Source organism: Radiomyces spectabilis, assembly GCF_025331425.1.
Source record: "Radiomyces spectabilis strain NRRL 2753 chromosome Unknown BYT42scaffold_3, whole genome shotgun sequence".
NCBI classification, from domain to species: domain Eukaryota; kingdom Fungi; phylum Mucoromycota; class Mucoromycetes; order Mucorales; family Radiomycetaceae; genus Radiomyces; species Radiomyces spectabilis.
In genome coordinates, this window is record NW_026251928.1 from 1,641,960 (window position 1) to 1,655,425 (window position 13,466).

Here is a 13,466-nt window from a genome sequence, read left to right on the forward strand (position 1 = left end):
TTTAGGGGGTTGATCATCGAGGTCTAGTCTATATAACTCTCACGTTGACGTGTTGATTTCTGCTCGTGGAGCGCTTTCTCTATAATCTTTATTGCCATCATTGAGTACAGCAGTTTTGTATTTGCTGTAATTCCTTTACTGCGCAACTTTGTTGCTGATGATGAAACTTCTCAGCTGAGCTCACGAAAATGTGGAAGGCGCAATGGTAGTGTCATAACATGAAAGCCTATAAAATCGACACACAACGTGTCTGCCAAAGTTTGTTCTTCTTCTCAAAAACCGCTCATCTAGAAAGGCTTTCTCCGAGATCGACCTTTTTTTTTTTTTTTTTTTTTTTTTTTTTTTTTTGGAAACAGCCGTAAGCCCAAGACCCTTGACGCTGAAAAAACAAAATTCGTATAAAATGATTTTTATAAAGCACCAACCGTCAACAGTTCCGGCCCGTGCTCTTCACGTTGACTGCGATAAATGGTATTGTGGGGTTGGTTTTGCCGGGGCACAAGGGCCAGTTGATGGTTAGGAATAAGTTCTGTTGCATCTAAAATCTTGACACAGTTTCCAATGTTTATCCATCTAACATGTCATATCGGGCCTGTTGCTTCTCCATGTTTGTCATTTGACTTGTCGTTTTGTCGCTTTTAGGTTGAATAAATTGTCATATCAAGTCCATGAAAGTCGCTCATTTTACTCCTTGAGGTCCCTTTTGAATTTCTAAGCTTCCGGCTCCCGCAGGTGGCACCGCCTAAGTTCACTCTCTTGAGCTCTGTGAGATATGATACCTCTTATGTTCCCTGTGGTGTATGCATAAATATGATTTAAAATCAAGCGAGTAAGATATGAAGATTGTCAGCATATAAGACTCTCGGTTACAGCTTGACTTTCATCGACGTTGACCCTTTCCCACGATACGCCCCCATTCATTATGTGATTGCACGCTACAACCTGCCCTCTTCGCTAACCCTTGCATGTTTTACCTTGTTGCATTTTTCAGTTTCCATTTTCATGTGTCTAGTCGATCCAATTCGGGGGATCGTCCAAATAAAATTTTTCAATTTCCAACAAATATTGCCGTTGTGTTTCTTTTTGCAATCAAAGCCTCATGTCTGACAATTCTACAGATCCATTGCGAAGCCGTTACTTGCAATTTTGGCTTGCCATGTCCCAAACGGCTCCCAAGGCTACCGTTGTCATGGACGGAAAAACGGTGGTCCAAGGCATTTTTCGAGGAACCGATAGTGAAAACAATCGCTTCCGCTTTGATCAGCTTGAAACACCCATGGGCACTTACGAACGCACGGTTTTACGTGGTCCCGATGTTGATCTGATACAACTGCAGTTATAACATGGAACGACCTGTGAGATTATACGTGTTTGTAGCCATTCACCGCCATTGCAACCCCATTCCCTTGCCGAGTTTCGTATTATTTTGATTCACTACATATCAGCGGCTGACCGTCGTCGTCGTACTGTATGCGTCTGAGAACGTTTATCAAGGTACATTAATAATAAATAACAACAATGCATTGGATAATGACTGAATACGCGTCATGATAGAGGAGCATGGAGAGTGCATGTTTGTTTCGTTGGCTCTAGCAGGAGGAACAAGGAACAAGGGCGTGTCGATGAAGTACGTTGTTGTTTGGGTTCAGCAGTCAATCAAGGATTTTTATTGTGCGGCATGGAGCCCGGCAATGTGAAAATAAATACATTGAATCTAAACTGTTGTTTGCTTTGAAGAAGAGCGAAATACGTTCGCTTCGTTACCCTTGAGACATAAAAGTAGGGCTGTCGTCCTTGGTGAATGCATCCACTTCATCATCCAAGAATTCCAGCATAGATTAAGATACTTATCCGGATGGCTCGCAACCTGCTCCCACTACCGGAAATGACAAAAGTGCATTCAAAGAAATTCGTTAAGGTGGCATGCATCAAGGTATCTACAATATACCCGCGGTAGAAATGGCGATTAACCGTGCTCCTTCTATCTATTGGTACTTGTATCTAATCGCCGTCCCAACGGGTATCTATCCTATTGGTTTCTCAGTCACCCTGCAAGCTATTGTCAAATTCCAGAGCGGAGTGAATCGCTTTATCAGTGGTGATATCCTCTCTTCACTGTTCTCAGCGAAGCATACGGACGGTTCATGATAACATTCCTTATCCGCAATACGAAAGATGGTGCGAGACTCAAAGAGAAGAGATAAAGAAAGCGACTCCGAGGAATCTGAGTTTCAAAGAATCCCCGGGAATTTTTGCGTCGTTTGCAAGTTGCTACTGTTGGGTTTTATGCTCATCGAAGAATTCATATCATGTATTTAAACCTTGAGGTACGCTTATTAGAGATTAGATAGAAAGTGTGAATCGATAATGGAAAAACTTGATAATGTTATCCATGATTGTTTGTGGTATGAGGTAACCGTAAAAAATTAAAAAAAAATAAGAATGGGGAGGTTTCTTTTTCTTATGGATTGCGGATAAAGAAGCGACAACAATGGGTGGAAGCTGTTTTTTTTCCTTCCTGAAATTTTGGGCGATGACTCACAATGGACGTTTGGGTCGCCGAAATAAGGTTCAACCGAAAGTTTTAGGTCCTGCCAACGTCTTTTTAGCTTGGAAATAAACCATATAAAAACAGGACCTAAATTAATAATCTAAGCAGTAACAGTTGTTCTCCACGCTGACCATTCATCTTCATTACTGAGCTTGGCAAATATAAACTAAAAGCTGAAAGATGAACGGTGATTCAAACATGTATCCACAGAGATAACGATAAATGAAAAACAGGCAAGAATTTCATTTGTTAGCGGGAATTGAATTTTATGGAGGTATCAACTATGACTCGAAAGATTAAGTTGTGTAACACCAACTCACCACGAAAAAAAAAACCCACCATTCATTTAAAATTTGCCAAAGAACTGAACCAAAACAATCCATTGATTATATCAATACACGTCATCAATTGCAAGAAGTATTATTTTATATGATGATTTGTAACAGGATCTGGAAAAATTGGTTACCTTGTGTCATAAAAAACGTTGGGTTGTCTGTGCGATGATGGGGTTCAGGGCAAATGTTTTTTTTATTTTTTGAACCGGAGCGAGAAAAACTTTTCCTGGAGAAAAAAACTATTTAAATAGAATACTTTCAGATCCATGCAACTTCTCAGCTTCTTCGGCTGACGATCCAAAGATAATCCTTCCCCAATAAATCCGCCCTTTTTATATTAACCCTTCTCTCTTTTTCATTTTTGTGCACCCATACTCTACACGTGTAAACCTTGTTGCGGTAGTGCGTTACAGAACAAAAAAAGTAAATACTTTGAATTATGAGGATAATGATGATGTGAAATGATTTATCGTGTCTCATAAGGCTAATAACTGGTTTAAAACAACAGTCATCCAACGCAAATTTCTTCATACATCTGTATAATATCAATTCCAAACATCTTCTATTTCATCGATCTCTCAAGTTTACAAAATAATGGCATCTCAATCTGGTTCTGGCTACGCTAACCCTATCCCCGCCCCGGCTGTAAGCGCCACTCCGCTCAACGCATCTCCCCGTTCCCCTTCGGCTCCCCATCGCCCTGTCACTGCTTCCGCAGATGTCACCGATGTCACAACAGGAACCCTGGTTTTACAGGATGGCACAAGTTTCCAAGGATTTTCTTTTGGTTCGGAAGCAAAGAGTATCTCTGGTGAATGTGTTTTCCAGACAGGTATATTATTTTGTGAAATTCGGGTTTAATATTTTTTTTTTCTGTCTGTGATCTGTGTCATCTAAATCCACCATCTGGTGGCTTTTGGGTGGTGGTACAAGGCGGAGAGAAAAAAAAGTGTCCAGATAGATACTAATGCTTACTTGCCTTTTTAGGTATGGTCGGTTATCCCGAATCTCTGACGGATCCTTCCTACCGCGGTCAGATCCTCGTCTTGACCTTCCCACTGATTGGTAACTATGGTGTGCCTTCCCGTACCGAAATGGATGCCCTTTTGGAGGGTATCCCCAAGTACTTTGAATCGTCTCAAATCCACGTTGCCGGTTTGATTGTTGGCAACTATGCTCATGATTTCTCCCACTACTTGGCCGAATCCTCGCTCTCTGACTGGTTAAAGGAACAAGGTGTTCCTGCATTGTACGGTATTGATACCCGTGCCTTGACAAAGAAGATTCGTGAACAGGGTGTTCTGTTAGCCAAGATTCTGTTCCCCAAGGTCACGGTCTCGGCTATTGACGCTGCCGCTTCCGCTTTGGGATTGACTTCCAAGCCCCAAGACAGCGACAACGCTACCGAACGCTGGATGAAGGATTATCAGGATGTTGAATGGGTTGATCCTAATGCTCGCAATTTGGTCGCTGAGGTTTCTACTAAGGAACCCAAGGTCTACTATCCTGATCCCAGCAAAGCCGTCAAGACCGCTTCCGGCCGCACTTTACGTATCATGGCCGTCGATGTCGGTATGAAGTATAACCAAATCCGCTGCTTTGTCTTCCGCGGCGTTGAACTCAAGGTCGTCCCTTGGGATTATGACTTTGCTGCTGAGCCCGCCGATTCTTACGATGGTCTCTTCATTTCCAACGGTCCCGGTGACCCTACCATGGTCGAAACCACTTTCAACCGCTTGCGCACTGTTCTCAAGTCTGCTAACAAGCCCATCTTCGGTATCTGTCTTGGTCATCAGTTGTTGGCTCTTGCTGCTGGTGCAAAGACCATGAAGATGAAGTATGGTAACCGTGGTCAGAACATTCCTTGTACCAACATGATCTCTGGTCGCTGCTACATCACTTCGCAGAACCACGGTTATGCTGTTGATGCTACTTCTCTTCCCGAGGATTTCCAGGAACTCTTTGTCAACGCCAACGATGGTTCCAACGAAGGTATCATTCACAAGAGCTTGCCCATTTTCTCTGTCCAGTTCCATCCTGAATCGACCCCTGGTCCTCGTGATACCGAATTTTTGTTCGATGTCTTCATCAACACTGTCAAGGAATGCGTTGACCAGAACAAGATGGTTCCCATTGTTATGCCCGGTGGCATCAAGGCCGAAAACATCAAAAAGAACCCTAGAGTCCATGTGAACAAAGTGTTGGTCCTCGGTTCCGGAGGTTTGTCCATTGGCCAGGCCGGTGAATTCGATTACTCTGGTTCTCAGGCTATTAAGGCCTTGAAGGAAGAAGGCATTTACACCATTTTGATCAATCCCAATATTGCTACCATTCAGACTTCCAAGGGTCTCGCTGACAAGGTCTATTTCTTGCCTGTGACTCCTGATTTCGTTCGCAAGGTCATCCAGTTCGAGAAACCCGACGGTATTTATGTCACTTTTGGTGGTCAAACCGCTTTGAACGTTGGTATCAAGTTGAAGGATGAATTCGAATCTTTGGGTGTGAAGGTGTTGGGTACCCCTATCGATACCGTTATCACCACTGAAGATCGCGACCTCTTTGCTCAAGCCTTGTACGAAATTAACGAAAAGTGTGCTCAATCCGCCTCCGCTGTTACCCACGAAGAAGCTTTGGCTGCTGCCAAGGAAATTGGTTATCCCGTTATTTGCCGTGCTGCGTACGCTTTGGGTGGTCTTGGTTCCGGTTTTGCTGATAACGAACAGGAACTCATTGCCCTTTGTAACAAGGCCTTTGCTACCTCGCCTCAGGTGTTGATTGAAAAGTCGATGAAGGGATGGAAGGAAATCGAGTACGAAGTTGTGCGTGATTGTCAAGACAACTGTATCACCGTGTGTAACATGGAAAACTTTGATCCTTTGGGTATCCATACTGGTGATTCCATTGTCGTCGCTCCTTCCCAGACCTTGTCCGATGACGACTACAACATGCTCCGTACCACCGCTGTGAACGTCATTCGTCACTTGGGTGTCGTCGGTGAATGTAACATTCAGTACGCTTTGAACCCCTTCTCCAAGGAATACTGCATTATTGAAGTCAACGCTCGTCTTTCTCGTTCGTCCGCTTTGGCTTCCAAAGCCACCGGTTATCCCCTTGCCTTTGTCGCTGCCAAACTTGGTTTGGGTATTCCATTGAATGAGATCAAGAACAGTGTCACCAAGCTCACTTGCGCCTGTTTCGAACCCTCGCTCGATTACGTCGTTGTCAAGATTCCTCGTTGGGATCTTAAGAAGTTCAACCGCGTTAGCACCACCCTCAGCTCTTCCATGAAGTCCGTCGGTGAAGTCATGGCCATTGGTCGCACCTTTGAAGAAACTATTCAAAAGGCTATTCGTGCCATCGATTATCACTTCCCTGGTTTCAGTGAGGTAATTTTGGATCTTTGATATATTTTGAAGCTTGCAGCAACTGATCAACACATTTTGTAGACTGATATTGTCGATGAGGCCAACATTGACCACGAACTTACCGTGCCCTCGGACCAACGTTTGTTCGCTATTGCCAATGCCATGCACAAGGGCTACACTGTTGACCGTATCTGGGAAATGACCAAGATTGACAAGTGGTTCTTGAACAAGTTGCAACGTATTGTGAACTTGGAAAAGCGTCTTTCTGGTTTCACCAAGGCTAGCATTCCCGGCAACTTGATCCGCTCTGCCAAGCAGCTCGGTTTCTCCGATCGTCAGATCGCCACTCAAATCAACAGCAACGAATTGGCTGTGCGCCGTCTCCGTCAGGAATACGGTGTCACTCCCTATGTCAAGCAGATTGATACAGGTAAAGTATCTTTTTCGTCTTCAGTGACAAAAAAAAAGTCATTTCTCTAAACTCTTAATTGTTTCCATCGCATAGTTGCTGCCGAGTTCCCTGCTTTTACCAACTACTTGTACATGACCTACAATGCCGTCGAGCATGACATCAGCTTTGAGGATAAGGGTATCATGGTTTTGGGTTCAGGTGTGTACCGTATCGGTTCTTCGGTCGAGTTCGATTGGTGTGCTGTTCGTGCCATCCGCACTTTGCGTGAAAGGGGTATCAAGACTGTCATGGTCAACTACAATCCCGAAACTGTTTCCACCGATTACGATGAAGCCGATCGTCTCTACTTTGAAAACATCAACTTGGAACGTGTGCTCGATATCTACGAGATTGAACACTCCTCTGGTGTCATGATGTCCATGGGTGGTCAGACTCCCAACAACATTGCTCTTCCCCTTTACCGTCAAAACGTCAAGGTGCTCGGTACTTCTCCCGAGATGATTGATAACGCTGAAAACCGTTACAAGTTCTCGCGCATGTGTGATCAGCTCGGTGTCGACCAGCCTCAATGGAAGGAACTTACCAGCTACGAGGAAGCCGAAATCTTCTGTGACAAGGTTGGCTACCCTGTGTTGGTCCGTCCTTCGTACGTTCTTTCCGGTGCTGCTATGAACGTTGTGTCTTCCAAGGACGATCTTGCTTCTTACCTCCGCGAAGCTGCGGCTGTCTCGCGCGACTACCCCGTCGTTATCTCCAAGTATATTGAAGAGGCCAAGGAAATCGAAATGGATGCTGTGGCTTTGGACGGCAAGATGATCATGCACGTTGTCTCTGAGCACGTTGAAAATGCCGGTGTCCACTCTGGTGATGCTACCCTCGTGTTGCCTCCTCAGGACCTTGATCCCGAAACTGTCAAGAAGATCGAGGAAGCTACTGCCAAGATCGGTCGCGCTCTCAACATTACTGGTCCCTACAACATCCAGTTCATTGCCAAGAACAACGAAATTAAGGTCATTGAGTGCAATGTCCGTGCTGCTCGTTCGTTCCCCTTCGTTTCCAAGGTGATGGGTGTCGATTTGATCGAGATGGCTACTCACGCCATGTTGGGTCTTCCTGTGAAGCCCTACCCCAAGATCGAGATCCCCAAGGATTACGTCGGTGTGAAGGTGCCTCAGTTCTCTTTCAGCCGTTTGTCCGGTGCTGATCCTATTTTGGGCGTCGAGATGGCTTCCACTGGTGAAGTTGCCTGTTTCGGCAAGGACAAGTATTCTGCTTACCTCAAGGCTTTGTTGGCCACCGGTTTCCAGTTGCCCAAGAAGAACATCTTGTTGTCCATTGGTTCTTACAAGGAGAAGCAAGAAATGCTTCCTTCCGTCCAGAAATTGCACGAATTGGGTTACAACATCTTTGCCACCACCGGTACTGCCGATTTCATCCAGGAACACAACATCCCCGTCAAGCATTTGGAAACCTTGGATGGTGACGTTGATGACAAGATGAAGGCGGAATACTCGTTGCAACAGCACTTGTCGAACAACCTGATTGACATGTACATTAACTTGCCCTCGCGTAACCGTTTCCGTCGTCCCGCCTCTTACATGTCCAAGGGTTACCGTTCGCGTCGTATGGCCATTGATTACTCCATCCCCTTGCTGACCAACGTCAAGTGCGCCAAGTTGTTCGTCGAAGCTCTTGCTCGTATGAAGGATGATGATATTCTCAGCGTCGATTACAAGACCAGCAACACCATTGCTACTTTCCGTGGTTTGATCAATGTCAACACCCACATGGTCAACTCGGCCGAGTTCACCTCTGTTTCCAAGGCTTCTTTGAATGCCGGTTTCACCACCATCTCTGCCATTGCTCACGATATCAAGAGTGCTACTTCGTTGAAGAACGGCGGTACTGAAGCTCGCAAGGCTGCCCATACCGATTACTTGTTGAACGTCATTGCTACGGCCGACAATGCCTCGTCTCTTGATGCTGTGGCACCTGATGCGGCTGCTGCTTATGTGAGCACCGACGAAATCGGTAGCGGCAAACTTTCCGTTTATGACAAGGTCTTCTCGTCGTGGCCCAGTGACCAGTTGGTCGTGACCGATGCCAAGGGTACCGATCTTGCCTCCATCTTGTTGTTGGCTTCGCTCCACAACCGTATCATCCACGTTACCAATGTGATCGGTCTTGACGATTTGGCTTTGATCGAAATGAGCAAGGCCAAGGGCTTGAAGGTTACTTGCGATGTCTCCGTGTACTCGCTCTTCTTCACCTCGGAACAGTTCAACAACACCAAGCTTTTGCCCACCCAGCGCGAACAAGAAGCTCTCTGGAAGAACTTGGATGTCATTGACTGTTTCGCTACAGGCTCTGTTCCTCGTCAATTGGCCGCTGAACTTGGCAAGCCCGCTACTGCTACTTCCGGTATTGCTGAAGCTTTGACTTTGTTGTTGGACGCTGTCGCTCAAGGTCGTCTCCAGCTCAAGGACATCTCGGACCGTTTCTACGAGAACCCTCGTCGCATCTTTGGTTTGGCTCCTCAGGCCGATACCTACATCGAAGTTGAAATTGATCGTCAGCATGTCTGGCCCGAGGATGCTGCCAACTGGTCTCCTTTGGCTGGCCGCAAGGTGTGTGGTGCCGTTCACCGTGTGGTGATGAACGAGAAGACCGTGTTCATGGATGGTACCAGCATGGTGGATGGTAACATGGGACGCGATGTGTCCATCCAAGCCCAGGGTGTCCAGGCCATCGTCAAGGAACAAGCCAAGAAGGCCGATCAAGCCGCTTTGAACGTTCCCGAACGTGCCACTGAAGCCCAATCGCCTCGTTTGACCGCCGCTGATTCCGTGAAGTTGGTTGGTGCTCAAGATCAACAATTGATGACTTACCGTACTCCCGAGTATGAGATCTCTTCCTCGCTCGCTCGTGTTGTCAGCCATTCGCCTTTCTACCGCAAGCACATTTTGAGCTCCAAGCAGTTTGACCGTGACGATCTTCATCTGTTGTTCAGCGTTGCCCAGGAAATGCGCAACCTCGTGGAATTGTACGGTACGATCAACTTGATGCAAGGCCGTGTGATGAGCAGCATGTTCTTTGAACCCTCGACCCGTACTTCGTGCTCGTTCGAAGCTGCCATGTGCCGTTTGGGTGGTAAGGTTGTCTCTGTGAGTGCCAGCTCTTCTTCCGTGCAAAAGGGTGAATCTCTTGCCGACACTGTCCGCACTTTGGGTTGCTACGCCGATGCTATCATTCTCCGTCATCCTCAGCCTGGCAGTGCTCAAATTGCCGCCAAGTACTCCAAGGTGCCTATTATCAACGCTGGTGATGGTATTGGTGAACATCCTACTCAAGCCTTCTTGGACGTGTTCACTATCCGTGAAGAATTTGGTACCGTGAATGGTCTTACTATTACGTTGGTCGGCGATCTCAAGAACGCTCGTACCATCCACAGTTTGGTGAAGATCCTCGCTTACTACCAAGTGAAGCTCAACTATGTCGCTCCTGATGATCTCCAGATGCCCAAGGACATTATTGAAGAAGTTGAACGTGCTGGTGTCAAGCAAACGATGTACTCCTCTATTGACGAAGTGATCGGTGTGTCGGATGTCCTCTACGTGGCTACCGTCCAGAAGGAAGCATTTGCCTCTACTGAAGAATACGACCGTTACAAGAACTTCATCACTGTCAACAACGATATGCTCAGCAAGGCCAAGTCTCACATGATCGTCATGCACCCCTTGCCTCGTGTTGGTGAAATTGAACCCGAAGTTGACTTTGATCACCGTGCTGCTTACTTCCGACAGATGCGTTATGGTCTCTATGTCCGCATGGCTTTGTTGGCTCTTGTCATGGGAACTCTGCGCGGTTAAACCATCTCTTATATAGAACTGTCATTTTTTCTTTTAGAAATTTAATGAATGTGAATAAATAAATCAATACCTTTTGCAATAGAAAAATGAAACATCCCATTTTTATGAGTTTTCTGGTAATGGATGCAATAGATATGAACATGGTAAACGATCGAAAGTCGCCGATGAAAGGAAACAGCTGACGAAGGCTCAGGCTTAAGCCATGGACAGGAAACAAAAAATCGTCGATGTCCCATCACTGGACTATTGCTGTATCCAGTCAAATGATGGACAACTGCAAAACGTGGGCAGGATGTTACAGCCAAGAATGGCACGCCTCAGGATGTAGGTTTGATATAAAAAAAGTTATCCATGATTCATGATCATCCTGAAGAGAGGACACGCAATCTTATAACATCTGTTTACATATTTTCTCACTCCAATAATAAGGGAATAAAAGGTGGCAGGGATATTAAGAGTCGAATTTGTCCATATTACTATTCTTCATGATTCATGCCTGTTCAGGTCACGGTGATTTCATTCACCGCTCATCGCGGGATGGATTGCCAGCGAGCCAACTCGAATTCTTTTTGTTCTCCACTTCGATGCGTCTTTTGTCGTAGCACCACTCGTCACTGTCCTTTCCATGACCACTCCCTCTTCGCATTTTGACCTCAACTTACGATCCAGTGAAGCATCAACACCAAGAATCGCTCCTAGCCTTGCAGGGATACGGCATCGGCTCGCTCGCTTTGATAAACCACGCACAGCAGCAGAAGACATCGATGCTTTCTGTGATCGCTACAAACACGGCATGCCTACGTATCCTTCATATTTGGAAGGGTCAATGTATGCCTTACTTGTACAGGAACAATACGCGAGTTACCGCAAGATTCTGCCGCGTGTGAATCTTGCGCCATTGGCAGGAACTAAAGATAGTCAACGGATTTCTCTGCTCAACCGATCCAAGGCCATGACCGACATTACCGCCATGAATCTTATCATGCAAGATCTGCGTTTACCGACAGCCTGGAGTACTAATGATAAAGGAAGCTTGGTGGACATCAGTGAAGAAGGTTTACTGCTTGCGTACAAAGGTCATTATATTGCATACAAGCATAGGACTGCCAGCTGAATTGTTTTGGTAGGTATTCTGGAAGAGGATTTGGATATTTCAGCTGTCCGAGCCAACTTTCCCATGCGAGCTCAATGTGGAGTCTACTACTACGAGGTGGAAGTGGTGTCAAAAGGGACCGACGGTCACATTGGCATTGGTTTTTGCTTAGCCTCGAGCAGTCTTGACCGATTACCAGGTAAGACGTCTCTCTACACTAATACACATAGGGTAGCGATGCTCATTGTCGCAATTTAGGTTGGGAAGATTTTTCTTGGGGTTATCATGGTGATGACGGGCATCTGTTTTCCGGCCCTGGAACCAGTAAGCCTTATGGACCGCGATTCGGCACGGGCGACATAATCGGCTGCGGCATCGATTATCGCAACATGACGGCATTCTATACGAAAAACGGTGTTCATCTGGGTCACGCTTTCAGCAACTTGATGCAACATTCATATTATCCTTTTATTGGTTTCAAGACGCCGGGCGAGAAAGTTTATACCAACTTTGGGCAGAAGCCCTTCAAATTTGACATTGCGTCCTATATGAAAGCCAGTGAAGCGGCGGTGCTCCAAACGATTTCCAATGTCGATTTTCCCTCTCCCTCCACATCCAAAGAGCCGAAAGTGGCGAAAACACGAAGGCATAATACGCTGATGCAGAACCTTGTCCTCGAATACCTCGCCCATCATGGTTATCGAAAGAGTTTCGAAGCTTTAAAAACGTCCATTACCTCATCCGCCGACCATGATCACCAAGATACCATTGACATCAACGCAAATGAGATGGATCTACGAATAGGTACGCAATCAGGAAAATATGCGTTTGTATATAACAGGTGGTACGATTTGATTTCTTACTGGGCAACTATTAGAAATCATGCGCGAAGTTCTACATGGTGATATCGAACGTGCGATCAGCCTCAGTAAAGAGCACTATCCCGAAGTTTTCAACCGCCACACTCGTTTACTATTTCGGCTGAAATGTCGACACTTTATTCGGTTGGTGCAAAAAGCACATCAGAAATTGGCCCATACTGTCACGGAACTAGAAAATCAATACTCTGATTTGGCGGTGGGAGACAAACGCAAATCAATAGATGCCCACGATGATACCGGTGCAAAAAAACGGAGACGATCATTAAGTCTTGGTATGGAGATTGATATACGGGGTGCAGCGACATCGGACGATATGGATACCGATGATCCGGATAACAATTCGTACCTGCGAGACGCCATGAGCTATGGTCAAAAATTACATTCCAGTTATTTCCATCTAGCCAAATTCTACCCTGAATTCAGAGACGGTCTGACGGTAAGGACGTTATTGTAAGGGTGTCGACAGCAAACTGGTCCTGATAGAAAGAGTATATAGGCGACATTTTCCATTCTGGCTTATGCGGATACATCGCACCAGGATGTGGCTGGATTGCTGGATCCGATTCACGTAGAAAAACTGGCAGACGAGCTGAATTCAGCGATACACGGTAAGAGGCTCCAGAGCATTATGATATTATATCTAGGAAAATGATTCATCCCGCGTTTCTATGATTAGAATGGCAACACAAGCGTGCAACGTCCTCTTTGGAACATCTGTATCGCCAAATGGACGTTATTGTTACTGAATTGACCATGGGTGGAATTGGCTCTGCAGCATTGCTACGCCCTCCTTGCAATTATTTTGGTGGAAGTCAGTAAATATACAATCGATATATAACCTTTATCACTGAACTTTTTTTTTAAGTATAATGAACACGAGCACACATTTGCGCATAAACTCATATTGGTCTCAAGGATTTGAGGAATAAAAAAATAAAAAAAGTTTTAAGATACCGACAT

General features: G+C 45.7%; 3 protein-coding genes across 3 annotated transcripts; all 3 read left to right on the plus strand.

The window, feature by feature from the left end:
* Positions 1-1,099: 1,099 nt before the first annotated feature.
* Positions 1,100-1,697, plus strand: BYT42DRAFT_611588 (uncharacterized protein; the record flags this gene model as incomplete). Its single annotated transcript, XM_051571524.1, has 3 exons — positions 1,100-1,315; positions 1,446-1,494; positions 1,555-1,697. The coding sequence occupies 3 exons, from the start codon at positions 1,100-1,102 to the stop codon at positions 1,695-1,697; spliced, it is 408 nt and encodes a 135-aa protein (XP_051426365.1).
* A 1,783-nt stretch (positions 1,698-3,480) lies between these two features.
* Positions 3,481-10,532, plus strand: BYT42DRAFT_491442 (uncharacterized protein; the record flags this gene model as incomplete). Its single annotated transcript, XM_051564079.1, has 4 exons — positions 3,481-3,718; positions 3,874-6,272; positions 6,333-6,681; positions 6,757-10,532. 4 exons carry the CDS (start codon positions 3,481-3,483, stop codon positions 10,530-10,532), a joined length of 6,762 nt encoding a protein of 2,253 aa, XP_051426366.1.
* Positions 10,533-11,026: 494 nt separating this feature from the next.
* On the plus strand, positions 11,027-13,462 carry BYT42DRAFT_560507 (uncharacterized protein). Its single transcript, XM_051567238.1, has 6 exons — positions 11,027-11,608; positions 11,660-11,824; positions 11,884-12,429; positions 12,503-12,942; positions 13,003-13,114; positions 13,183-13,462. The coding sequence occupies exons 1-6, from the start codon at positions 11,158-11,160 to the stop codon at positions 13,323-13,325; spliced, it is 1,857 nt and encodes a 618-aa protein (XP_051426367.1). The 5' UTR covers positions 11,027-11,157; the 3' UTR covers positions 13,326-13,462.
* The last annotated feature ends 4 nt before the right edge of the window (positions 13,463-13,466 follow it).

Bases quoted from the DNA above. Each gene is read 5' to 3' on its own strand.
- BYT42DRAFT_560507 (XM_051567238.1), top strand. From the start codon at position 11,158: ATGACCACTCCCTCTTCGCATTTTGACCTCAACTTACGATCCAGTGAA. The intron at 11,825-11,883 runs GTAAGACGTCTC...GTCGCAATTTAG, and splicing joins CAGTCTTGACCGATTACCAG to GTTGGGAAGATTTTTCTTGG. The intron at 12,943-13,002 runs GTAAGGACGTTA...AAGAGTATATAG, and splicing joins AATTCAGAGACGGTCTGACG to GCGACATTTTCCATTCTGGC.